This window comes from Pipistrellus kuhlii, unplaced genomic scaffold, assembly GCF_014108245.1.
Source record: "Pipistrellus kuhlii isolate mPipKuh1 unplaced genomic scaffold, mPipKuh1.p scaffold_m20_p_7, whole genome shotgun sequence".
Lineage (NCBI taxonomy): Eukaryota > Metazoa > Chordata > Mammalia > Chiroptera > Vespertilionidae > Pipistrellus > Pipistrellus kuhlii.
Genome location: NW_023425573.1, coordinates 2,155,145 through 2,182,872, shown reverse-complemented (window position 1 = coordinate 2,182,872; position 27,728 = coordinate 2,155,145). Strand labels below are relative to the sequence as shown.

At 37.6% G+C, this 27,728-nt stretch overlaps 1 protein-coding gene and 1 pseudogene across 5 annotated transcripts in view; one reads left to right on the top strand and one right to left on the bottom strand.

Annotated features, from left to right (window-relative positions):
- The window catches only part of ABCA12 (ATP binding cassette subfamily A member 12), a 172,280-nt gene extending 167,461 nt beyond the window's left edge, over positions 1–4,819 (bottom strand). Inside the window, exon 1 of one of the 5 annotated variants that reach the window (XM_036421478.2) lies at positions 4,308–4,819. In XM_036421478.2, coding sequence (XP_036277371.1) covers positions 4,308–4,376 — 69 coding nt within the window. In that variant the 5' untranslated portion in view covers positions 4,377–4,819. The remainder of the gene's footprint in view (positions 1–4,307) is intronic. The other 4 variants (XM_036421477.2, XM_036421476.2, XM_036421474.2 and 1 more) reach the window with 4 other exon arrangements.
- A 15,064-nt stretch (positions 4,820–19,883) lies between these two features.
- Positions 19,884–19,982, top strand: LOC118710017 (annotated as a pseudogene).
- Positions 19,983–27,728: the final 7,746 nt, after the last annotated feature.

The following is a 27,728-nucleotide window of genomic DNA, read 5'->3' as shown; positions in this document are numbered from 1 at the left end:
AAAGCAAACATCTGATTACAGATTGAAGACTAAAGGCCTTTTCTCAGAATCAGTAAACATCCATGTAGAACCCTTCATTTCTATAAGCATCAATAGAAATTCATTTCTTCTTTATGTAATTATTTCCCTTCCCTTTCTCATACAACCCTTTGCCTTCATCCCATAATTAGAACACAATTTGGATTTCTGCCTAATTTCATGCATCCTGAATACCTAGCTATTCTTTGAACTCAAAAAAATGCTATTCAATCTCAATTTGCTTTTTATTTTTAAATATATTTTATTGATTTTATACAGAGAGGAAGGGAGAGAGATAGAGAGTTAGCAACATCGATGAGAGAGAGTCATCGATCAGCTGCCTCTTGCACACCCCCTACTGGGGATATGCCCGCAACCAAGGTACATGCCCTTGACCGGAATCGAACCCGGGACCCTTCAGTCCCCAAGCCGACGCTCTATCCATTGAGCCAAACCGGTTCTGGCTGCTTTTTATTTTTAGGTTAACAATGTAATTGAGAATTGATGTTGCCACTAATATTAAAAAAAAAACAACTCAGCACTATATTAAGGCCTTTTTAGCACATATGATGTCTTTGTTAACGACCTGAACTCTGAGAAGGGATCAGAGAATGTTGGGAAAGGAAACTCAACTCAGGGACAACAGAGAAGCAGGTGGAGGTAATAGAAAGAATACATCTATTTGGGGAAAAATCTGACTTTGAGACTTTAAGTATGTGACCATGGACAAGTCTATTGAATACTCTGAAACCCTATAAAATAAAAGCATTTAGATAATCCCAAATATTCCAAAATCCTGGTATTTGATTTTATACACACACAACACACACACACACACACACACACACACGAGAGAGAGAGAGAGAGAGAGAGAGAGAGAGAGAGAGAGAGAGAGAGAGAGAGAGAGACTTACTCTAAGAACAATTTTGAGGGTGATCATCTCAAAAATTAAAGATCTTGTCTTCCCTCTTTTGCAGCCAAACTCAACATTTAACTTATCCCATTGTCATTATATTTATTTTTAATTGAATTTTGGGGTGACATTGGTTAATAAAAATTATATAGGTTTCAGGTGTACAATTCTACAATACATCATCTGTGTATTGTGTTGTGTGTTTACCACTCCAAGTCAAGTCTCCTTCCATCACCATTTATCCTTCCTTTACCTTTTTCTACCTTTCCCTCTGACAATCACCATATTGTTGTCTGTGTCCATGAGTCTTTCTATTATTTATTCTTTCCTTAATCCCTTCACCCATCTCATCCAGCCCTCAACCCCCACCCCTCTGACAGCTGTCCATTTTCTGTAACTTTAAGTCTGTTTATGTTTTGTTTATTTTGTTCATTAGATTCCACATTTTATTTCTTAGACTTCATACCTGTTTGGAATTCTTATCTCGTTTTCAATTGTTGTATATAATTTATACTATGTTTCCTCAGTAATCCCCACTCTACTTCAATATTTTTACTATATCTTTACTTGTTTTTCTTTTTATTCTTTCTTATATATCATTTATTTCTCCATTAATAGGTTTCTAGCTTTTTTCATTTATAGACTATCTCTCCCACTACCTTGCTTTGTGATAGAATTGCATATTTGAGTCAATTACAAAGATTGAAATTAAAATGCTTGCATTTAAAATAATTGCTTGATGGATGACAAAGGCCAGTTCATACCATAAGACTGTGTCTTCTCCTTAAATGTAATACATATGATTTTCCTGTGCTCTGTCTTCTAATTTATCTGTATTTCTTATTTTCACAATGTTCTTTCATTTCATCTTCTTTTAAATCTTTAATCCTAATTTTCTAGCCCCTTGATTTTCTTATTCTTCCCTCTTAAATAACAGTGGCACACATGTGCTCTTTCCACCAGTGTCCTCAAATCTTCTTTCCAATACCAAGACTTAGGACTAGTCTAGACAAAAGTATGAAGAAAGAAAAACACCTTTCTTTGCTCTTTCACCTTCCACTTAAAATTGTCTTCCCTTCTTTTGGCACCTCTATTTTCTAAAGGTCTCTTGTGTTCCTCTAGTTGGTCATAATGGATAGAGGTGAGCCCTCTGTGTTACCCCAAATTCTGGACTTTTTCTAATCCTTTCTTCCTGCAACAAAGACTTTTCTGCCCTGGGTCCCATTCTTTTAGGGTGCACCTAACTTCCATATCACCTGATGTCCCAAAATGAACTAGTAGCTTATGTATTCTCTTTCTCTAGGCAAAGGTATAATTAGCTGGGGCTTTTTAGGGATTTTGGCTAAAGAGGAATAATATAAGGCATTATACTGAAAACATTTTAGCACACCTAACTTCTATCCCCTCTAAATATGCCATGTCCAGCAGAAATTGAATAAAATAGAGAAAAACTCCAAAGTGGAAAATTGATTTACCAGCTATGTTATAGATGAGGGAGAAATTTATTAAAGTTTCTAAGGATAAAATTTCTCAATGATATATTTTATTCACCTAAGGGTTTTGTGGGTTTCTTTTAATCTTCTCTTGAGGATGTTTTTTATTAATTCCTTTTTTAGAGAGAGGAAGGAGGAAGAAATGAAGAGAGGAAGAGAGGGAGGGAGAGCGGGAGAGAGAGATTGCCTCCAGTATGTGCCCAACAAGGGAATCAAACCTACAACCTTTTGGTATATGGGACAATGCTCCAATCAACTGAGCCATGTGGCCAGGATCTCAGGCCTTTTAAAAAAAATTTAGATAAAATGGAGTTGTAAGGAAAATATATAACTTTGGCATTTTGTTTATCCAGCAATAATTGGTATTTCTCTTCCTCTATGCTTTGATTTTTAACTATTGAGTTTTCATCACTTAAGAACCTTTCTGTATGTAAGTTTCTTTTTTTCTCTCATAATCCCTTCTCCTTTTATCATTATGTCAAATAAAATATATAACCGCATTGCCCAATCTTTCTATAACCTATTTGCTAAATGTTTGACACCATTTATAAAACAATTTGAAATACATTTGGTTCTTACCCTATGAGATAAATACAGTAAATCTCATGTCTATTTGGGGAAATGGGAAAGCCAGTGCTCAAATTGTGATGTGTTACTCAAGTTTTATAGCTGGTAAGGAGCAAAACCAAGAACCCAACCCTTGTCTTTTGACCATAATTACCTACCCAGACTCTGACCTGCTGAATTCCACACAGAACCTACCATGGGGTATTATGGGAAATTTTACTTTGTGTTTATTTCAGTAAAAAAAAAAAAAGAAAAAAGAAAAAAGAAAGAAAGAAAGAAAGAAAGAACGAAAGAAAGAAAGAAAGAAAAATAGTAATAATTTAAAATTTATGTCCAAACCCACACACATGCAATCACATAATGCCTTAAGATTTAAAATCCTACTCACTAAATTCACAAAGGTGAGAGAACATTTACTTCGCCCTCTTAATCTACACATCAGAACACTTAAGTAAGGAATCAGGCACTATAAGCAAACCTAGAATGAGATAAGTTGCATAGATAAAATGTTGGTTTCTATGACGCATACAATTTGCATAATATTTATATTATTCATTTGAGGCTGGGAATTCCCACTCTAGAATGAAGTATATTGAATGCCTGGCTGAATTTCTCTGGTTTTCAAACATTCTTCTGAATACATGGTAACTCTCAGAAGCCAATTCCTTTTTCAATCTACCAAGACCATATCTGGATCTAGTAGCTGGCTTTGTGATTTAAAAAGCAAACATGAATGTAAGCGCATAAAAATAAAAAAAAAGATGTGGCAATGAGCAGGATCATATTCTGAAAACATGGCACATACATTGGATCTTGGTTAGCATTTCTAGTAAATAATTTTTAGATAACTAAAGTATCTTAGAAGTTTTTCTGTACCAACAGCCTTCAAACTATTTCCTTTTTGTATCTTACTTTTCAACCAAGATTTCTATGCTTTTGGTTTTCAAGTACATTTCTCTCCCATTTATTATACCTTTCATCTCATACATTTTGCCATCTCATTTATAACTAAATTCATTTAAAAAAATTGTAAAGCATCTTGGCCAGAAACAAAATTCAACACCAGTTCCAATTCAGCCAGTTACAAGCTGCATCCTTTCCTTTGCCCAAGGCATATCCTGGTTTACTCTTTTAATTTACTGAAAAGCAAGTTTCAACTCATGCCTTTCGCTGGAAGACAGATGCAGGGATGATTTCCAAGTATTTTATTTCCTGCTTTAAAGATTAAATTAAAACTCTTTTCTTTTTCCTTCATCAGCATCATCAGGCTTGCCTGTCGCACTGCCCCAGAGCTCCCCTGCCTCAGTTGTACTCACCGGCTGCCTCTTGACTCCCAGCCAATTCTTCCAGACCAGGATCCGAAGCTGGTGAAACTGGGAAGCCATCCTTCAAACACCCGAACAATGTTTTTTTTTTCCTCCACCCCTCCCTCAAAAAAAAAAAAAAAAAAAGAAGCAGAATTGGTTCAACTTGTGTGTCAATGGGCCAGAACCTTTTCACGGCATAGCTTCCCTGGCGACTGGGGTAAGAAACCCACAGATGTTCTCTGCCACAGGTGTTATTTTCCTGTTCAAGGATGGGCTTCAGTCTTGACCCAGGAGCACTTCTCCACCAACTCTTCCTCCCAGATAAGGACCCAGGCCAGTATCCTTCAGTGGCTTCTGCTGATATTAAAATAACCTCCCGTTGCTGCTCCTTGCCCGATATCCAGACTCAAGAGAGAATGAATACCATTCAGATAATGCCCCACTGTGAAGAAGGAGGAAAAAAAAGAATTGGATCTACACCTCCCACTCTCCATGAAATTAGCTGCCTGTCCACACCTTCCAGGAGTGCCACCTGCACTACACACGTCATGAGGAATGAGGTGGGACCCTTGCCAGGCCAGTAGGACTTGTCTTACATTCCCTCGCCTTCTTTACTACAGAGTGCCTACTCCAGCAGAGGCAGGCAGGGCGTGAGGAGCATGTCACAGACTCGAGCCCAGTGACTCCTACAATATTTATAGTGTCGTTAAGATGTTTTAAGTCAGTAAGACTGGAGCTCAGCTAAAAAGCTCTGAACCTTAGCTCCTCATTAGATAGAGAAAGTTTTATGTTCATTCTAAACTTAACTTAAATGTTTTGATTTGAGGGGAAGTGACTATGATGGCTAGGTCCCAACTTTCATCACAGGGAACTAGCTTGGGCAAATGCAGAAAATAAGAGGGGACATAAAGAATGTGCAATGGATTCCTTGTTTTGGAGATGTGATTTCATGCATACATCACAGGAAGTCTCTCTTATTCAGGCTTTCTTACAGTGAAACATAGGCCACTAAGTAATTTTGATGGTGATTTAAGGGGATACAGAATGAAGAAGTAACCTTGGTTACACACCTTAATGACAACACATTCCCTTCTGCCATCTAGCTCCAGCCAGTTTTCCAATCCTATCTTCCAATAGTCTATTACAAATGCTTGACCACTTGCCAAACTGGTATATATTACAATAGGCAAACGTAACCTATGCTTTCTGGTCCCTGACCTGTTTCTTCTACCTTCTCTACCTGGGATGCACTTCTCCCTCTCTAAGCTCCTTCCTCCCCAAATTATTCCCAGGTTGACATCTCCCATGAAGCTTTTCTTAGATAAACTGCATAAGATATCTTCTCTCCTGCCTTTAATCCAGCATAACTCTTTGTTTCTGTCTATCTCAAGGGACTTACATGTTTGCCTTATTGTCATTTTTGTCTATCTTATTTTTCCCACTAGATTGCAAATTCTTTGAGAGCCTGGACTGTTTTATAAAACAGTTCTTCATACATGATCAGTGATCAATAATCGCTCTGAATTTAATTGAATAGACTATTTAAGCCGAGGCCAGTGAAGCTCTCTTTCGATATTCACACTTTCCCATTCCTCTGTTTGTGAAATCAATTAAAACAGTGTTCGAGTTCTCCCTTAACACCTGGAGCAAGTGCTCTCCTTCCTGATGCCCCGTGTCCAGCTTCCTGGTCCCCATGCCAACTCTGTGATGATGGTGACAGCTAGCCTGGGGCTAACTGGAACCATTGCATCACTTTGGCTATGCCCCAATCCTCATGAGGCAGACAGTCCTAAATATCAAGATCTGACCCTTTAGTTATTTCTGGACAAGGTTAAGGACAAGGGGTTCTTCAGACAGCCCAGTGATGGTCTCAGAGATAATACTTTCCTTCACCACTCCTGAAATGCAGTGTCAAGGTTCAGGTGGCTTTCTCAAACTTCGCTGAAGACTTGAACTCCTGCTTCCCTATGTTCTTGCTCTGCCATCGGCCACAATCTACACTTCCCTAGCAGTTTGGTTCACAAATAAACATCATTCAGTTGTGAAGAAGGTGGGATTTGAAATGTGACCCTGCGTGTCTAGGTCCATTATCAGCGAAGAGTCACTTTATTCATTCAGGTTACGTCAGGTTAAAAAGTACTGACTCACCACATGACTGATGCAGGTGAGAGGTCAAGTCAAAAAGTTCCAAATAGTTTCTCCCAGCAGGTGCTCATCACCTCTCCAGTGTAATCTTGGGTTTTTTGTTTTGTTTTTTTTAATTTTGGTGAACGATGTTTCTCTCCAGCTGTCTTCTTCCCGGACATCTTCATCTATGAGCTCAAATTTTCTGATGAAGATAATGTATTTTATTACATCTCATGACTTCCCAGATATATTTATTTTTAAAATTTTCACAATTATACATTAGCTAGTGTATGTAGCTATTCTTTTATACTTGCAGGCACACAATGGCATGCACACTTCCTTGGGGACTGGAGTAATCTTTCACAAAATATAATTCAAAGTAATTTAAGTTGGGGTACATAGGAAATCATACATCCAAATTTTGCCCTATTCTGAATAACTATATTTTAAATTAAATGTATTTGGGATAACTGGTTAATAACATTATGTAAGTTGCAGTATTCAATTCTATAATACATCTATACATTGTATTGTGTGTTCACTACTCACAGTCTAGTCTCCTGCCATATATCTGACCCTGTTTACCCTCTTCATTGTCCCACTGGCCCCTTTCCCTTTTGGTAACCATCATGCTGTTGTCTGTGTGTATGAGTCTGTTTGTTTGTTGCTTTCTGTTTTACCCATATAAGAGTGATGTCATATGGTTCTTGTACTTTTCTATACCTTGGCATCTATATTGACCATATCTGTATCTTCTTTAAGGTTTTCAAATTTATTTTAAATTTTGATTTTAGAAACATCTTTTAAGATTTCATTGTAGAAAAGGTGTTAGCTAACAATAATCTTGGGAACCATAGCTTACATAATTCAGGAATTATGATCATTGATCATAAGAGAACTTGAATGATTAGACCAACCAAAATAAAATAGGAGAATGTAGGAGGAAATTAAAGACAGTAAAACATTTTTTTTCACAGAGTAAGATGCTATTTTGTGCCCACTCCTGATTGTATATTGAGGTGTTATTGGCAGGTATCACAAAACTTCCTCTTAAGGGAAGAGAAAACAATTTTGTAACCAGAAATAAGCTGTTCCAAGGACATGCAGCTGCTGAAAAATGTGTGTTTTTTAAGTAAAAAGCTAAACTGAGCAAAAAAACGGAACAAAGGCAAATTAGAATGATATAACCATGAAAGAACCCATTTACCAAAAAAACTGTTTATAGATTTTATTATTATAGGTGTCCCAAGAAGTTAAATTACTCTGTTTGGCAGGACTATTATTCTGTTCGGCAGGACTATGGTGATCTACCACTCCTCAGTCATCCCAGCCCCTGTACCAGAGGCCAGTAGACCCACACTGTCTTTAGGATGACTTTCAAGGCTTAGTCCATAGTATCTGCTGGCACTCCCTTTTCCTGCTGCTGGTGACTCTGCTCCTTGGTGATCAATCAGTTCATACCTTTATTAAGCAAGGACATCTACCAGAACTTAGGCTTTTTTTTTTTTTTTTTGTTAATGCACTAACTTGACCAGCAGTAAAATACAAATATAGCTTTATCGTGGAATAGCTTGAACAAAAATTAGCTAATCTCAGAATTCCAGACTTCTGCATTCTGAAACTTCAGTAATCACAAGTTTTGGAGAATAATTCAACCAGCCCAAATTTGACTGAGCCAGGCATGCCAAGAGTTAGTTTTGAGCATATGTAATCATTCTCCTGAAGTTGGTCTTATCTAAGATTACCTCCAAGGCAACTTCACCTACTGAAACTGCACAGAATGATGGCTCAGCCAAGACTGCACAACTGTGTAGTAGTTGGTGGGCTCCATGAGCATTAGATGTGGCGGTTTTTGTCTGTCAACTACCATGTAGTGTACTCCAGAACCAGGGCAAGCGAGAATCGGTCCAACCATGAACAGGATATTGTTCTAGCTGAGATATGTTGATTTGTTTTAATAGTATTTACTAGAGACCTATATTTATAATAGTAATAATAACAAATACTGGACTACAATACTCCTGTCCTGTCCAACTTATCACTATTTAGTAGGAATCTAGCACGGGTACTACCCTGTACAGATGGCTTATCAGTGCTTATTGAATAATTGAGTAGCAAACATTTGTTAAGCATTTTTTGAATCATCATAGGAGGCATATTGTGTAGAAACTGGTCTAATCCCCATTTTTGAAGGAAAAATGTGATATCCAGAGAGGTGATGTAACTTGCCTAAGTTCACTCAGTTAAAAGTAAGGACAATGAGAACAGCAGAGTTAGGACTCAAACCTTAAATCTGTTATTTTCATCTCTGTGCTATGCTACCTCCAATCCTATCTACTGTTTGTTGGGGGAAGAGCTGAAAAGAAAAATAAATGGCTTTGCTGTCTTCTGGTTCTCCTGGAGCCTATAAATCACTTATAGACATTTATTTAAAATGAAAATTTATTACCAAAATAAATGCACAAAGAATAATTATACCAGGAATTCAGGAAAAAGGAGGCTGCCCTTTAGGTTGCTTGGTAGATGACCAAAGAGATCCCAGGCTGGCCCTTGCCATCTTCATCAGGTGTGTCTCTCACTCTCATCCATCCCTCCCGCCATCTTCTATAATGCTTCAGATGAAGGCATTTACTTTCAGGCTTTCATCACGCTGCTCCCTCTGCTCAAAATGAAATCGTGCTCATTTCTTAAGTGAATGACTCTGATGTTACTTCCTCCCCGAAGCCTTTCCCAGCATTTCCACCCACCACACCTCCACCCCTGGCTGAATTAATCACCTCTTCACCTGTTTCACTCAGGATCTCTGTTCACATTCCACTTCTTACTTGCTACTATGACATTCAGATTGTCTAGCTGTCTACACTCTGAGCCACTGAAGAGAAGGACCATGCCTTATGAAACAGTAAGAGTTGGGGATTAATTCTATATCCCTATAGAATGGTGATAAGTTTGGCCTGACCAGATCTAAGTGTTGGTTTGGTAGTATAAGGTAAAGTTGGAACAGTTAGAGTCCGTAATGATAAACAACAGAGGATGCTATATTGAGGATTTGGATTGGAAGTTCTGGCAACTCAGCTAAAGAGATAGAGCAATATGGAAATGATGCTGTGAGATGAAAACACTAGTAAGATGAGAGATTCAGGTTTAGACCTGAAACTTCTATTTTGAATGAAGAGTAATGTGGGATTAAGTTAATAGGGAAATGAAACAGTTTAGGATATTTAATGGTAACCAGAGCCTTGAATTTACTTTTCACTCAAAACTGGTTTTCATCCCTAGCATTAGTGAAACCTACTTCCCTCCCCTTGCCCCCCGTGATTAATTGATTTTCATATTAAGGTCCTATTGGATGTGCATCACACCCAGGATCAAATCTCTATGATAAACCTGTGAGGAAAATATTATTATCTACTAGAGGCCCAGCACATGAAATTAGTGCACTGATAGGGTCCGTAGTGGCTGCCTGCCAGGGCCTCCCTTCCCCCAGCTGCCTAATGCCTTGGCCTGGCACTGCTCACTTACCTGCTTGCTCCACCATCCCGCCCCAGTTCCACTCTCAGGGCCCATCAGAGATGGCAATGCCCCCACTGCCACATCACCGATACCCACCATGTTTAATGTTGCCCCCTGGTGGTCGGTGCACATCTAACTCTTGATCAAACTCCCACCCATAGGGACAATTTGAATATTAGCATATTATTATATACTAGAGGCCCGGTGCACAAAATTCCTGCATGGAGGGGCTGCCCGTCAGCCCAGCCTGCACCCTCTCCAATCTAGGACCCTTCAGGGGATGTCCAATTGCTCTGGTTTAGGTCCAATCCTGGGAATCAGGCCTAAACTGGCAGTCAGACATCCCTCTCACAATCTGGGATCACTGGCTCCTAACTGTTCACCTGCCTTCCTACCTGATCACCCCTCACTGCCTTCCCCTGCCGGCCTGGTTGCCCCCAACTGCCCCCCTTCCTCCATGGGCCTGGTTGCCCCACACAGCCTGCTGTTCAGTCATTGGGTCATCCCTCATTAACGCCCTGGCTCTCCTGGTCACTCCACATAGCCTGTTTGGTCATCCATTCAGTAATGATGCTCGCTTAGGCATTTATATATATAGATGATGCTCTATTGATAAGGGAACATAGGTAAAGTAGTTTCCCTAGTTCCCAGAGTTAATGAGTGTCAGAACAGTGATTTGAACCCTGGTCTCCAAGTCTGCAAAGCCTGTTCTGCAATAGGACCTCATATAACAAGCATGGATAAGAAAACATGGCAAGTGTATGCATTGAACCCAGGTGGAAATGTGCAATAAGTTGGGAAACTAAAGCTAAGTCATGGTAAAAATAACAGCATCCTTCTTCTATGAGAAGGGTGGGGCTCCACCAGGGTTTAAGATAATGAGGCACCAATTGCTAATACCTCATTACCTGAGACCCACCTTCGATGGAAGGTGGTGATAGCCGATGCTATGAAGTAGGTGGGTGTGAGAGAAGCATCAGATTCAGGATTTTCAGGTACTTTATCAGCACTGAGACATTCCAATAATGATGGGGACAGAAGAACTATGTCAAGAAACAACTGGTAAAGATTCACAAAACCAAGTAAGACATATTTAAGGGGGTTTCAATAAGACTCACTCCAAGCTAAACTTTTCTCTTCCAGATGATACACTGGCACAGACAGAATGGACGAAATGCTTCATCACAAAAAACAGGTCTTGTCAGATGAGCTAGTTTGATAAACTATCTGGTTATCTTACTTACTATTGACTGTACGAATCTGGAAATTTCAGGGTGAGATTGAGAATCTTGCAAAGAATTACTCATCCACTCTCCCAGGATGAGTAATAATTTGCTTGGTTAAACTAGTAAAGTATGTTGAATTAATTAATTTTAGTACATGTGTTGCTATAATTAGAAATGAGAAATAAGAAATAATTGGTGTTTTTTTTGGCCAATCCATTAAAAAAGGAAAAAAAATTAAGTTTTAATTCTCCTTTTAGAGGGAAAAATTAAAATGAAAATAGTGTTGTTTTTATCTCAGTTTATATTTTTTCTGCCATAAAACCTAAAGCAGCTTAGAAGTCAAGTCTATTTTTATCTAACGTCATTTTTTCCTTATTGAGAAAACACAATAACCAATTTCTACATGTGTGTTAGTCTTTGGTGACCAGCCTGCTCCTAGAGAAATTTACAAAAAGAATATCACAAATATTAAAGTTTTCTATATTTTATGTGGCAGCATGCATTTCCTTGAATGTAACAGAAAAGAAACTATGTTAGGAAAATAGATTTTTCTTAAATAAGCTAGAAAATGATCATTCCTAGCATTTTGAAATTTCAAACCTTCAGTATAGAAAAAATATAAGACTCGGTTATCTGTCCCCTCAAAGTTGAGCAACACACAATTTTTCTACATGCTTTCTATGTGTTATTATTGTTAAATTACTTTAAAATCATAGGTCTGGGGGAAAGGAACTGGTTAATGATTCCAATTCAAATCAATAATAAGATATTTTAGCTGAAAAGTCTGATGATTAAAGCAGTGATTGGCCAGGGAATTAAGATCTTTATTATCATGGCCCTCCATATGGCCTCCCTTTAATGGTACTTCCCTATCATCACCCTCCTCCATTAGCAATATTCGGAAACAAAGGAGAAGCAAAGATATCAAGTAGAAATGAAGGGGGCAATTAATTGCCATGTATATTGGTACCCAACAGATGGTTTAGAACAAGATAATATATTTTTAGATAGGGTAAGATTAATTCACAAGTTCATACTCAAAAATATCCATTTTGTATGTGTGACTATAGACATCAGTATATTTGCCCATATATGCTTCTTTACAAACATGTAACTATAGATACAAAGCATATGCATAAGTATATAAAGAAACATTTACAAAATTTTAGCTATTATATAATCATAAGTGGATTGTGAATGTGAAGAAAATGGTGTATAATAAAAATGAAACATCTGGCCCTCCAGGCATGCATTTTAATTGGTGCTTTAATGATAGCATGTGACAAATGGAGCATATGGCCATATCACTAAAGTCTTGCTACAGAGAACTGGACAGATCTTTTGAACCAAGTTTTTTGTAACATATAGCTATACCCACAGTATTTTTCTAAACATACAAATTCAAGACCATTTTAAATTAAAGAACTGCATATTCAGTAATTTTTTTATTACATTTTCACATTAACTGTCTTCTTAAGGGTAAGCACTCACATGTAATACAAAACAAATGGATCTCAATCTAAAAATAACAATCTGAATGGCTGCAATGGAGTTAATTATCCCCATTCTGCTACTATTCTAGCTTTCTCTCTGGATCATAGAATTGTTTTGAAAACAGGTCATAAAAATATATATTTAGACTATAACAAAGAATAATAAAGAAGAACCTTGCACGAAACTCTCCAAGAGGCTTAGACAAACTTTTCTACCATAAGGCTCTTTATGGGAACCCTAATTCCATTCTCACCTACATCCCGACTCTCAAATCTTCAACCTTCCTTCAATAAGGAAAGTTCATTGACCAGAGCAAACAACAAGCATTTTGTGTAGCACAAAGAGCCCATGAAATGGAGTTGTGTTGACCCTGTGATTCTGCAGCCTCAGGAGGTCACTGGCAAGATGCCATTTTGATAGAGCAACTTCACTCCTCCAACTAGGGACCATGTGAGAAATGTCACACGTTAATAGAGAAGACACCGACTGATGCTAAGTGGAGAGAACAATACAAGAGCTAATTTAGAGGAGACTTGTTCTGACTAGCAAAGAAGCACAGCATTTTGAGGAAAAGAACAGAGGGAGTCTAGGGAGGAGACGGATATAGAGGCCATTCAGCTGCTTCCCAGCTAAGCTGAATTTAATTGAAGGCTCAAGTGCTCTGACTAAAAAGTGGGTATGCTTAGTCCACAGATTTGGGGGGGTGGGGGGGAAAGGGTTAAATTAAAGGATCAAACAAATGTAAACAACCTGGATGTTAGCTAAGGCTTCTCTGTCCCCTAGTTCTCAAGTCTATGCATGTGGCTTGAGTTAACACTCTACACAACCCAGATAAAAACTCAACCCATGGGGTGTGTACAGGAAGACAGAAACAAAAAAGTACACAACATTTTTAGTGAGTGTCCTACCCTTACTGCAGTTTAGTGGGTCACTAATTGTAAGAGTGTGATCTCTCAATCTCATCAGCTCAACCTCTTCCTATCCCCTTCCCATCTCCTTCTTCTCTTTACTCCATTCTTCCTCCTCACATTCTGGGACAACTAAATCCTTCTTCTTTTCCCTTGCTGAGTAATTTTGCCTTCTTCTCTAAAGCATCAGACTCTAGGGATGCATTTATACCCAAGCTTGTATGCAACTAGAATAAGGGCTATTCTCTCTCTGTGTGAAACTCTGGCAGCAACTCCTAAAGGAGTAAAAATTTCACCAACTCCTTATAGTTAATTACTATTATTATTGGTTAAAATAATGCTTGATTGCTTGGAACCTCCAGAACAATGACAATCAAGGAAGATAATGAGATTATCTCCACCGAAATTATTTCAAACTCAAAGCAATATTCAATTACCTATCAGGACATATGAAATAGTATCACTTTCTATTTTTTCATACCCAAGACAGTTTGAATAGAAGTGTAGACTCTTCTGCGATCCATGACATATTCTCAGGGTCCTGTGAATTCTTTTTGAAGATTTAACATTTGGGGGCTTTCGTGTATAATACTCTTTGAAAATTAAAGCGAGCTTATTCTGCTTCATTTGAATGACCGCCATATGAACAATTAAGTGTCAAGTAATCATCTGTGGTACAATTGTTCAATTATCAGCGAATTGATAAACTTGTCTAGGTCTTCTTGTTCTAATATGAAAATGACAACATTATTACATATCTGCTATTGTAACTCAAACTCAAAAGAATTGTTAAATTCTACAAGTTATAAAAGTAATACTTCTCTGTAGCCATGATATTTCATAACTAAATTTTTCTTGTTTTTAATATATCTTAAGGCTTTGATTTTACATTATTAATATGATATAGAAAAGCAAAGCAAATTCTATTTTAATTATAGAAAGTGATAAAAGAAAGTGGATTTAATACAGAAACGATACTTTCACCATATTATTGAAAAATGGACACAAATGTATTAAGTACATATAGTTTTAGTGCAGAAGGAAAAAATTAGCAGTAAATGACTTGTTTATAACATTCTAAAAGAGAAGTATACATTGAGATTTCTTAGTTTTATTTTAAATTCAGAGAAAGTTGCTCTTCCAAAGGTTCTGGTTAAATATAAAGTCTGAGCTAACAATCAAAAGTTTAAAGAAATTAATATCATGCCCTAACTGGTTTGCTCAATGGATAGAGCATCAGCCTGTGAACTGAAGGGTCTCAGGTTCAATTTTGGTTAAGAGAATGTGCTGGAGTCGTGGGATCCCCAGTGGGAGGGCATGCAGGAGGCAGCCAATCAATGATTCTCTTTCATCATTGATGTTTCTATCTCTCTCTCCCTCTTCCTTCCTTTCTGAAATCAATAAAATAATTTTTTTAAAAAAATTAATATCATTACGTATGATTTGTATGAATATGCTTTTCCTATACTTAGAATATACTGAGACTTCTTTGTAAGCTAATAAATAATCCATTTAAATATCAAAAAATATCAGGTATAGATGCAAATAAACCTCTCTGATTAAAGGCATGAAGAAAATAAAATTAGATTATGAGCAACATTGAGAAATTGTAGGGACAAACATTTAGATACCTGTGATTGTCTTGCAAGTGTCACTTGGCTAGACTAAGTCCCCAATAATTCATTTAAAGGCTAAGCTCCATGGACTTAGACAATTAGGTGGTAAAGGCCTGGGGTGGGAGGAGAGGATGTTGGCAGCAAGTGGGAGGGAGATAAGGGGGGAAAAAGGGGGACATATGTAATACTTTCAATAGTAAACATTTATTTTAAGAAAAAGAAAAAGGCTAAGCTAACTATTCCTGTAAAGATATTTTGTAGGTATGATTAAAGTTCATAATCAATTTTAAGAGATTATTTTAGATAATCTGGGGTGGGCCTGATTCAATGGATGAAACTCTTTGAGAGAGGAACTGAGGCCCCCATGATAAGAGTTTCAGTCTGGGGGAAGCAGCATTAGCCCCAGGCTTACAGCCTGCCCTTCCTGATGTCTTGGGCTACAGATTTCAGACTTGCTTGGCCAGCCCCCATAGTTGCATAAGCCAATTTCTTGTAATAAATGTCTCAATATAGATCTCTTGTTAGGTCTGCTTCCCTGAGGGAGCGCTGACTGAAACAGGGCCCCCATAACCTGATGTTATGCAAATATGCATCAATCATAAGAAATTAATATCAAATAAAAATTTAAATCCAGCAGAACTTTGGGAATCCCCCAAGGGGTTCCCGATTGGAGAGGGTACAGACTGGACTGAGGGAAACCACCCCCCCTCCCATGCTCAAATTTCGTGCACTGGGCCACTAGTAATAAATAACTATGTTGAATAAAGATGATAGACCTGACTTATAAACATTCTGGGGCTTACAGTTTAGCAGGCTCTTATTTCACCATAGTACGCCTGATCAAAGAGCAAGAAGTTTCTCTCTGGAAGATAGTTTTAACGCCATCATTGTATCATACATCAAGATATGAATCTTGAGCCCTGAGTTAAGGTAGTGTCTGCTTTTTGAGACTATATGAATATCTTGCTTCTCCTTAAACTTTTACCTACTATTTTTACTCAATAAATTCATTGTACTTTACTTCTGTTTAGTCAATCACAGGATCCAGTGAATTCAAAATACTTTGACTACATAATTGGAAGTCTCTTCAGGTAAATGTACTAGCCTGACATGGTATAAACATTTAGGTAAAAATGCATAATTTTGATAAAGCCCAAGGCCTTTTTCTGTTACTCAGGTGTTTTAGTTAAAAACAAATAAATGGTTTTTGCCTAAATCAAGCATGTCCAACACACGGCCCGTGGGTCACATGTGGCCCACAATGAGTATTTTTGCAGCCCAGCCAATGTAACAGCATGTAAGAAACATTTTAATCAAAATTTTGTAACTTAATTTTTACAATATCCTGTCATACATACTCTATAATAATAAAAGCGTACTATGCTAATTAGACTGGACAGTCAAACAACCTTCCGGACTTACTTCCGGATGACGTTTCTGACAAAATCACAGCTGCGAGGGCCAACCCCCTTGCACAAATTTCATGCATCAGGCCTCTAGTTATCAATAACAAACTACAACGTTCGCTAATGACTGATTACAATGATCGTGTTGCATTCATTTCCTTACGCATGTTATGTGCAGGCCCACCATTTCTCTCTACTGATACCAGCAGCAAATATTTTAGCAACTGATTGCCACGTCATTAGTCTTGTACTGACTTGTTTGGTGTGCTCAACAGGAAATATTTTGCTTTCAGAGAATAAGAAAAATAGGTTTATTTGCATTACACTTATTAATTTGTGCAGTTACTCAGTGTTTGATAAGTTAATATTCAAAAAATATATAAATTTTGATTAAAATGTTCCATTATTTTATGTTAACAATTACTCATTTATTTCAGCCCTTTTTACTCAGCATGTGTCTCTATTGAAATAAACCTACGTTTCTATGAAAATTGAAGCTTTTGTTTTTTTGCGGCCCGCATCAACTTAAACCTTGTTGATCTGTCCCGTGTTAGCCTTTGAGTTTGACATGCTTAGCCTGAATTATTCAGGTAATTAGGGTTGAATGACTCAGATATAGCATTATATGTTTGGCTGGTATTTCAAAGATAAATTTTAGTATCAATTATAATATCTTTTTATGATACAAAAATAATTTCTTCTGTGATAATGCACTACTGAGATGAATAATCAAACTAGCTGAACTACTTTCTCTGATACAATTTAAAAAGAGCTACTGAAAAACCTTTAGTTCAAAAAAAAAAAAAAAAAAACAGAAAGAAAGAAAGGAAAATCTTTCGTTCAGATTCTAGGCCAGAAGAATGCCTGTTTGGGGAGAAGAGAGATCATTAAAACTTACTCCCACTGACATTCTCCAGGAATTGTTTTAGAACATCATATACATTTAAAACTTCTTAGAAACGCCAGAGTCCTAGCTGATTTGGGTCAGTGGCTAGAGCGTTGGCCTGAAGACTGAAGGGCCCTAAGTTAAATTCCAGTTAAGGACACATACCTTGGTTGCAAGTTCAATCCCAGGCACTTGCAGGAGATAACCAATTAATATTCTCTTTCGTATTGCTGTTTCTCTCTTTGTGTCTCTTCTCCTTCTTCCCACTTTCTCTAAAAACCAATGGAAAAATATCCTTGGGTGAGGATTAACAAAAAAAAAAAAAAAAAAAGGGGGAAACTCTTGAAAATGGGGGGTCAATATTACAAGTTAGATCAAACAAGAGATGTTAATTAAAATCAACCTTTAGAAAGGAATATTATTAGTGTAATTTGATTTAATTTTTAAAACAATTTGTAGGCTTCATGTTTTATCACCTAAGGAAAAAATGAAATGGAGAAAGTTTACATAGAAGGCCAAAGGTTATGTACAAAAATCTTCATAAGATTAACATGCATCAATCCTTTGAAAACCGCACCATTTTCACTGCATTGGACACACAGCTTTGGTTGAGCCCATACAGGATAAGACTGAAAACTTAGCAAAATCCTTACAAGTTCATAAAACTATTGTCTATAAACTTACTGCTAAATGTTAATAAGTAGCATAGAAGAATTAGTGTAATTAAGTGGAAAATGCACATAATCCTATATAATAAAGGGTAGTATGCAAATTGGCCCTAACAGCAGAACAACCTGGAACGACCGCTCGCTATGATGCACATTAACCACCAGGGGGCAGACGCTCAACACAGGAGATCTCTGCTCAGCCACCAGCCAGGATGATGGCTGTGAGTGCAGCGGTGGTGGCAGGAACCTCTCCCACCTTCTTGGCAGAGCTAAGGATGTCCAACTGTGGCTTAGGCCTGCTCCCTAAACCGTCAGTTGGACATCCCCTGAGGGTTCCTGGGCTGTCAGAGGGATGCCTGACTGCCAGCTTAGGCTCCATCCCCTGGGGAGCAGGCCTAAGTCAGCAGGTGGACATCCCCTGAGGGGTCCTGGATTGCATGATGGCACAGGCTGAGCTGAGGGACCCCCCCCCCCCCATAGTATACAAATTTTCATGTACTGGGCCTCTAGTGTGTACATAAAAAGCAAAAACTGAAGTGAAAGGCATAGCCTCATGCTTGGAATAGCGTTAAGGGGACGTCCGAGGAATATAAAACATTACACTTGACTTCATCCAATGCTAAGTGCTCTGGGATGTTTCTGTTAAATGCAAGGTCATCTGGACAACTCAGGGAACTGAAAGGCTGGGAAGAAAGTCAGTGCTACTAAATGTTTTTCATGACCTGGGATATGTCACTACTCTCTGCAGCTAAGTTCTTAACCCCCACATGTATAAAAGCAAGCTTGTGATGCCAACTTGCTTCTCAATGTTGTTGTGAAGGTCATTCAGTAAGAGGCACAGCATTTTAAAATACTGAAATGGGATCCTCTGTAATAAAGTCAAATGTCAGTATCTGTTCCTAAGAGATATGGTAGATTTTTTCTCTTTTGGAGACTTTATGAAGTCATTTGTTCTGAAAGTTTGTAACATCCTCAGGTCTGAAAGGAGAATATCAGATTAAATTTTTTGACATCTTTTACGGCTTTATTCTCTTAGAGATGAAATGCGGCTTTTATGTTACAATTCTCAGAGAGGTTTGATGAGTGCTACGTGCTCTACCCCCACCCTTGCCTTTCCAAAGCATTCTCCAGATGACAAACACAGTGATTCTGACAAAGCACACATGTAGGAATGTCAGACACACACGCCTTTTAAAACCCTTGGATGTTTAGAAAAAGGTCAGAACATCTTCAGAGCCCACAAAACGTACTAGGGTCAAAACCTGTTATGACCTGACACCTACCTTCATAACCTCGTCCTCCCAAATTCTCTCCACTTGTCTCCTCTCAGTGCCTGCTCACCAGGCTCCCTTCCACACCGGACCCCGAGTCTGAATGCTCTTTCTCTCTTCTCCAAGTTCATAGCTACTCATTTGTTGTTATTGTTGTTGTCACTTCCTAAAAAGGCCTAATCTAAGTGTGTCTCACTTAGAGAGCACTTATTATTGTTGCAATTTACATTTTTGTGTGTAGCTATTTATTTCATTGCTACCTATATCAGGACTCTTGACACTTTGGAATCATGTTGTATCCCAAGACCTACACAGTGCCTGACCCAAAGAAGTACATTTCTAGTACATTTTTGTTGAGTGAAGAGCGTTTTCTGAAATCATTGCTATTTTCCACTTAACTGAAGGCAGGTATGAGGAAGAAGCTCCCTTTTTGTATCACCTCTGTACAGGCCACAGATGAACACAGCAATGTGCTGGTTTCATCAGCACGTATACTAAAAATGGAACAACATAGAGATCAGTGTAGCCCCAGCACAAGGATGATATTCAGATAAGCAAAGCAAAATATTGACAATGATGCTGATAGCTTTGCAAGACCTTTCTTTCAGTGAGAAACCTTTTATAAAAAACAACTTCCTGTAAAAACAAACAACTTCCTGTGTTGCCAGCATGGCTCAGTGGTTGAGTGTCAATCTATGAACAAGAAGGTTTTGGTTCTATTCAGGCCACATGTCCAAGTTGCAGACTCAGTCATCAATATGGGTGAATGGAAGAGGCAGCCTAGATGTTTATCTCTCATCATTGATGTTTCTCTCTCTCTCTCTCTCTCTCTCTCTCTCTCTCTCTCTCTCTCTCTCTCTCAATAAATTTAAAAAAAAATCAATCAATAAATAAATAATAACAATTAATAAATAAAAAAACAACTTCTTTCAAGCCTGGCCTCTTTATTGAGAAACACAAGTTGCCCTTGATCTAAGCAAGGAATAGAAATGCAGTGGTGATGGGCAGCCATTGTGAAAACACATTATTAGGTCTCAGGGTTGCTCCTCAAAGGACAGCAGCCCAGCCTGCTGAAAGGCCTAACCTCGTTTTCCATCATTTTAATCCTCTTGTGGGATAACGCTGATCATTTTAGCTTCCTACTGCTCAAGTCCTCGGGGTAGCATGTTTCTGTAAGGGCAGCAGAGAACAGCTAAAATTGTTATCCGAAGTATCCTGACTGGAATATGCTTCCTATTTCTCTGAAAATAAAGCCTGCTCTTAAATGTTGGCACATCTTTCAAAAATAAAGCTATTAAGAAGGAAACACACTTCTGAGGAGCCCACCTCTTAGGGGAAATATTTGGACTACGTGAATTAAAAGTCTTCAGAGCAGCTCTCTGAAGTAGAGTGAAAACAAAAGCAAACGTGTATTGGTTCAAGCCTCAAATGCCTGGGAGGAAGAAATCATGGATTCTCTTTGAGGTCAGAAAGGATTCATTCTACCCTTGAGCAAGGTGACTTCTTTGGGTCTCTGCTATTCTCCGTAACAGCACAGATATTTATTCTTCCATTCTCTATTTTATCCTGTGGTTCTTCCTCATATTTATTTATATTTTTCCCAGCGTTATTGAGATAGCATTAACATATCACATACGTATGTTTAAGGTGTACAATGTGATAATTTGATACAAATATATAAGGCAAAATGATTATCATAATATGGCTAGTTAATACCTCCGTTCCTTCACATAATCATTATTGTGTGTGTGTGTGTGTGTGTGTGTGTGTGTGTGTGTCTGGGGGAGGGGAAGTGTGTAACCCTATACCTGGGGGTGAGTCAGAACATTTAAGATAAACACTCTTAATAACTTTCAAGTATATATACAGTATTACTGACAATAGTCACCATGCTATACATTAAATCCTAGAACTTTATTCATTTTATAGCTGGAACTTTGTGCCTTTTGACAATCATCTCCTCGTTTCTCTAATTTTTCAGCACCTAGAAACCACCATTCTACTCTATTTCTTTTAGCTCAGCTTTTTTTTTTTTATTCCACATGTATGTTAACATGCAGTAGTTGTTTTTCTTGGTCTGAATTATGCCACGTAGCATAATGCCCATGATATTGCATATAATAGGACTTCCTGCTTTTTTATGGCTGAATAATATTCCATTGTATAAATATACCACTTTCTTTATCCATTCATTTGTTGATAGGCACTTATGCTGTTACCATGTCATGGTTATTGTGAACAAAGCTGCAATGAACTGGGGGTGCAGATATCTCTTTGAAATAGTCATTAAATTGGGGGGGGGGGGGTTATACACCCAGAAGTTAACACTATCTCAATAAAGCTGTTCTAAAAGGTTAGTACAGCTTTAAAAAAAAAAAAGTAAATCTATTAAGAAGAAAAAAAAAAAAAGCAGTTCTATTTTTAATTTTTTGAGGAACCTTCATCCTACTTTCACCAACAAGGTGTGAATTCTCTTTGCTCTACAATTTCACCAACCCATGTTATCTCATCTTTTTTCATAATAACCACTCTAAAAGTTGTGAGGTGACGCCTCACTGTGGTTTTAATTTTTCATTTCCCTGATGATTAGAAACACTGAGCATTTTTTCATGCATCTGTTGGCTATTTGCTTGTCTTTTTTTGAAAACTGGCTATTCAGTTCTTTCGCCTATTTTTTAGATTGGAAATTTGTTTTGTTTGTTTGTTCGGTTGGTTGATTTGTTGTTGTTGTTATTGTTGTTGTTGTTGTGTGTGTGTATGTGTGTGTGTTATTTTTGCTGTTCAGTTGTATGAACTCCTGATATGTTTTGAACATTAACCCCTTATCAGATAGATGGTTGCAAATATTTGCTCCCATTCCTTAGGTTTGCCTTATTCTTTGGCTATGCTAAAGCTTTGCAGTTTGATGCAGTCCTATTTATTTATTTTTGGTTTTGTTGCTTACACTTTTGGTGTCATATCAAAAAAAAAATCTTGCTAAGGCCATTGTTAAAGAGTTCCTTTCCTATATTTTCTTCTAGGGATTTTAGAATTCCAAATCTTCCATGTTAGTCTTTGATCCATTTTGACTTAAATTTGTGAGTGGGGTAAAACATGGTCCAATTTTATTTTCCTGCCTGCAATTATCCAGTTTCTTGAGCACCATTTATTTAAAAGATTATCCTTTCCTCATTAAGTCTTCTTGGCTCTCTTATCAAATACTAGTTAACCATATATGTGTATGTTTATTTCTGGGGGCTCATTTCTATTTTATTGGTCTATGTGTTCCATAAATTATATACACAAACAACCTCCATTAATATTTCTTTAAAAATTGTCAGCTAGAAACCACCAGATAACCAAGAGAAGCTTTAATATGAAATGCAGAAACTGAACAAACATAAAACACAGAGGAAAGAGAGATAAGGGAAGAAATAAAACTCTAAAGCATTTACATCAATTTTGTTAAAAAGAAAAGAGAAGATGCTGCAACAATCTGAAAGAAGATATAGCACCCAGAAAAAGGCCAAAAAAATGTTTTTGCTACAAAAGAAGAAAATAAAAGTGTGACACAAACACAAATCTTTCAACATGTACGAGAGGCAAAACTTTTTCTCTACCCACTTAGGATCTCCTGCTAGGCATGAAAATTAATTTGACATAAATAGATTAATAGGAGGAAAGCATACAGACTTAATTTTGCATGTATATTGAAGACTTCAGAGAAAAATTAACACTCAAAAAGTGGTTAGGCCAAGTGCTAATAATATACTAGGTTGCAAACAAATAATGCCAACTGTGAAAAAAGTTACTGAAACATATAGGGAGGCTAAAGGAGATGATAGTTATTAACACGGTTTCTTTGGAAAGGGTGTTTCCGGCCTCAATTCCCAGTCTTTGGTGCTAAGAATGTCCTTTGCCACCAGGTCAGGGGAGCATCTGTCACAGGGGAGTTCTATTTAGGAAGAAAAGGGAAGATCACTTGCCTTTCCTGACCTGTGAAGGCCCTTTAGCTCAAAAGAGTCAACATATCAAATTGGTATATTTTGGGGTGGTATTTTCTGAATCCTTTCAAACAACAGTATTAAAAAAATAAAATAGAAAGTAGAAATAAAATATAGATATTGAAAATAAGGAAAAATTTTTGAAACAATCTGAGAAATCTAGCATATAAATACAATAGTAAAGAGCTAATGTGCTAACTAGACCAGACAGCAGAATGACCTTCTGGGACAACCTTCTGGGACAACCTTCTGGAATGGGGCAGGGCCCAGGTGGCAGCCAGGGCTGCTGCGAGGGTGGAGCCTCTTGCACGAGTTTTGTGCATGGGGCCTCTAGTAGTTCTATAAATAGAAAGCAGAGCAGCCTGGTAGGTGTGGCTTGGTGGTCAATCTATGAACCAGGAGGTCAAAGGTTGGTTCCTGAGGCACATGCCCAGGTATTAGGCTCAATCTCCAGTGTGGGGCGTGCAGGATGCATCCAATCAATTATTGTCTCTCATCATTGTTGTATCTATCTCTCTTCTCTGAAATCAATAAATATATATATTTTTTAAAAAAATCAAACAGAGCCTAGGATAAAACAATAATATTTCCCAGAACTTAAAGGCATATCTTTCTAAGTAGGTCCCACCACAGGATCATATGGCGTGGCCCTTCCACATTATTAATTCTAGGGAAAAAAGCAAAAGTTATGCAAAAAAAGATGTGCAATTACCTTATTCATGAACAATATCTCGTTATCAATAATGTTTATATAACCATTTTAATGATTCAATTGTTTCAACAAAAATTGTGATATATCTATAAAGAAAGTGTGTGTGTGTGTGTGTATGTGTGTGTTAGCACCAAGGATATAGATTGGTTAGTATTTGTAAGATAGCAAAACTCTTCTTTTATGGTATGAAAAAGAAAGTGCCTAAAACTTTGAAAACCAAGTAATCAATTCAAGAAGCATGAAATTTTGAAATAGGAGGTGAATATCGAAGAAATAGCCTAAAGAGTTAAAAGTGGTTACCTCTAAGTAGCAGGAATGGGTTTTGTTTTGTTTTTTTTAATTGTAGGCCAAGTAATAATTTTTATTTTTAAATTATGTCTAGTGATTACTGTAATAATAATTCTATTTAAATGTCAACAAGTACTCAGACGTATAATAGTCTGCAAAGTTTACGGGTTCTGTCCAGTTCTCCCTGGGTGACATTCCCATCATGCTAAATATATAAACTTGAACTTCTAGTCCTCAGCTCTGCAGAAGCAAAACCATAATTTCACCTGCACATAGCAGGTTCATCTCTGGGAAAAGCAGTGAAACTCACTGAGTCACTGTCATGAGATGAGGTATAACAATTTAGGATGAGACGGCATTACTCTGGTAGCCAGCATACTTATGCCTGTAAAAATGGTACATTCTATTCCTGTGATAAAGCAACTTAGTTAGGTAAGTGAAAATCACTGGTTTACAGTAAGAAAATGACTGAGAAAGTCCAGAAGTCCATGAAATCACCAGAAAATCTCCCTAGAGAGACTTACCTATGAAAACACAAAGTTAAAAGGTTGTTTGGAACCAAAACAAAACAAATTCAATGAATTGAATGTTTAATGGCCTCATACTAAACTATTAGATTGGTTCTGCAAGGCAGTATTACTAGCCACTGCCTTGAATCTTCAGAATATCCTCTTATTTTAAGAATAAGAAACTTATACTCAGATAATTAAGTAGTTTCCCTAAGGTCCTCCAGCTAGCTGGGATTTGAAAAGGTTTGTCTGATTCATAATATTTCTATTGTGCCACGTCATCTCCCCCAAATAACCAATGATATGGGTGATCCAAAGGCCCACTCTTCTTACTTTAGCACTTACTTTCCTTTTCTGCCATAAATAGTCCTTTAACAAAACCATCTTTTAAATACAGAAAGTTAAAGCTAAAAGAAATCGAGGGCAATAGATATTTGATGGAGGCCTACTACGTAAGGCTCTGTTCTAGCAATTTTTCTACTCGTATCTATTTTTAAGTTTGTTTATGAAGTACCTTTACTTGTCTTTATGTATTTTACATATAATTGTTTATTACACATTAACAGTGGCTAGCAAACAGCGTGTAATAAAGGTCACAGGTCATTTTGTATTATTAAGCCAGAAATGGAAATATCCATTGCCATATTTCAGGAATGTGTTGGCATTTGTACTTCTGTAAAGCTAATTGCATAAGAACACGTCCAAAACGTCTAATGCATCTCCAGTGAGTAATGCCACGGTCGTTTCAGAAAATGAAAATGGAAGTAATAATACATTATATTCTGTTACCACCATGGCTCTAAAGCCAGATTTTAATGAGCCCAACTCTATCATCTGCCTGAGCATTTATAGACCTCAAGAGGGGAACCCGATGGCTTTAGGCTAGAAGCCGCTGCAGAATGTCTCTCATTCCTGCAAGAATAGGGCTGCGTGTGACTGCTCTGTGGATAAGCTCATCAACTGTGCCACTGGCAGGGGGCACTGCCCAGGGCAGGAGTAGGGCTGGCCAAGTTTGCTACGAGACATTAAGAGGTATATAAAATTCATCCATTTCCCCCCGTTTCATTGTGAAGAAATGGAAAAGAAAACAGTAGCCAACTACCTACTGCATTGTCAGTATGGATAAGTAATCTTACAGGCATTTATAATATTTTTCTTGTGGAAATCCACCTATACGCCCGGGAGGATGGGCAAAAGGAAGCAAGAAAATGAAAAAAATTAACAACGAAGATGGTGCCAGAAATTCCACCTGCTTTCTCTCTCAATATGTTGAATGGATTCCCAGGATGCGTAAAAGTAAGAGACATAAATCTGTTCTCTCAGTTTATCTCAGTTCTTCTGAGCTTCTCGTAGCGTGAGAATCAGATGCACTAAAATAAAACTCTGGTACTCAGACATAGAAGACAGTTTTCTTACAACATGGCCCCTAAATAGAAGCCAACTCCTTCATCTGGCGTTCAACTGAAGACAAGTAACTTGTGCCAAAGCTGGAGGAGAAACTAGCCGAGCTGAATTCAGCTGCGAGACAGTGTGGTGATGTCACACTTGGCATCACCCTAAAGGAGTTTTGGTGATAACTTTGACTATCGGTAGTATTTTTTCTTATTGGCTTGAGACTCCAATGCCTATTTAAGATCAAATGCTGCTACACCAGCTTCTAAGCCAGGGGTGGGGAACATTTTTCTGCCAAGAGCCATTTAGATATTTATAACATCATTCACAGGCCATACAAAATTACTAACTTAAAAATGAGCCTGCTATATTTGGTCAAACATTTCATTAACTCACCCCTAAGCCCTTGGCAGGGCCAGGCCAAATGATTTCCTGGGCCCTGTATGGCCTGCCGGCCAAACGTTCCCCATCCCGGGGCAAGCCATAATTACCAGGCTAGTCAAGTAACGGAGGAATCAGTAAGATTTTGAAATGCTTTAGGACAAAAGTCAGGTGAATATCAGCTATTCCAGTGTGTGCCTAGAACACCATAACTCTGAGGCTCACTCACTCCAAAGACCAGGAGTTCTATGCAGCCAATAGAGAACAGAAGATAATTCCAAGAAAGGGTTCAGATATAATTCTTATAAAAAAAATAAGACACTAAAGGTGTCATGTATCTGATATTAAACTTGGCAGTACTATATTTTAACTTGTGCTATGAAGTCAACGTCTCTTTCTTAGTATTTTAAATATTCCCTAACTTAAAATAGTTGTGTGGTAGCAGAAGAGTCTTTGGTTATTTCTGAAGCCTTGGTACTGGGCGAAAGGGGCAAGAGAGCTGGTCTATAATTATATATTTGTTATCTATAGCTCAAGATGTATAATTCATCACTGTGGGAACCTGCCTTTGTTCTGGGATGCATCTGTAATAAACATCCTCTTGGCCAAGAAGATGTAAGTCAAATGATTGCTCTGGGTCTTGGAGATTGCTCTAGAATAGTGGTGATTTAATACAAGTGCAAGTACATTAAGCTGGAATAATAAGTATTTTGTTTCATAATGTCTTTCATAAAGACATTCTTGTGGGGAAAAAACAACAAAGAAAGATATATCTTACTATATACCTAGATGGCAAAAAAATAAAAGCCCTAGTTATATAAAGTATTATCAGAGGAGTTTCTGAAACTCTCATACATCACTAGTAATCATGTAAAATGTAATATGGCCACTCTGTAAAGCAGTTTGGTAATCTCTAGTAGAATATACTTACCGTATAATCCAGCAATTCCACTCAATGGGTATTTGCCCAAAAGAAATTAAAACTTACATTCAGACAAAAATTGTACATGAGTTTCATAGCAGCATTATTCATAATTACCCAAGAGTGGA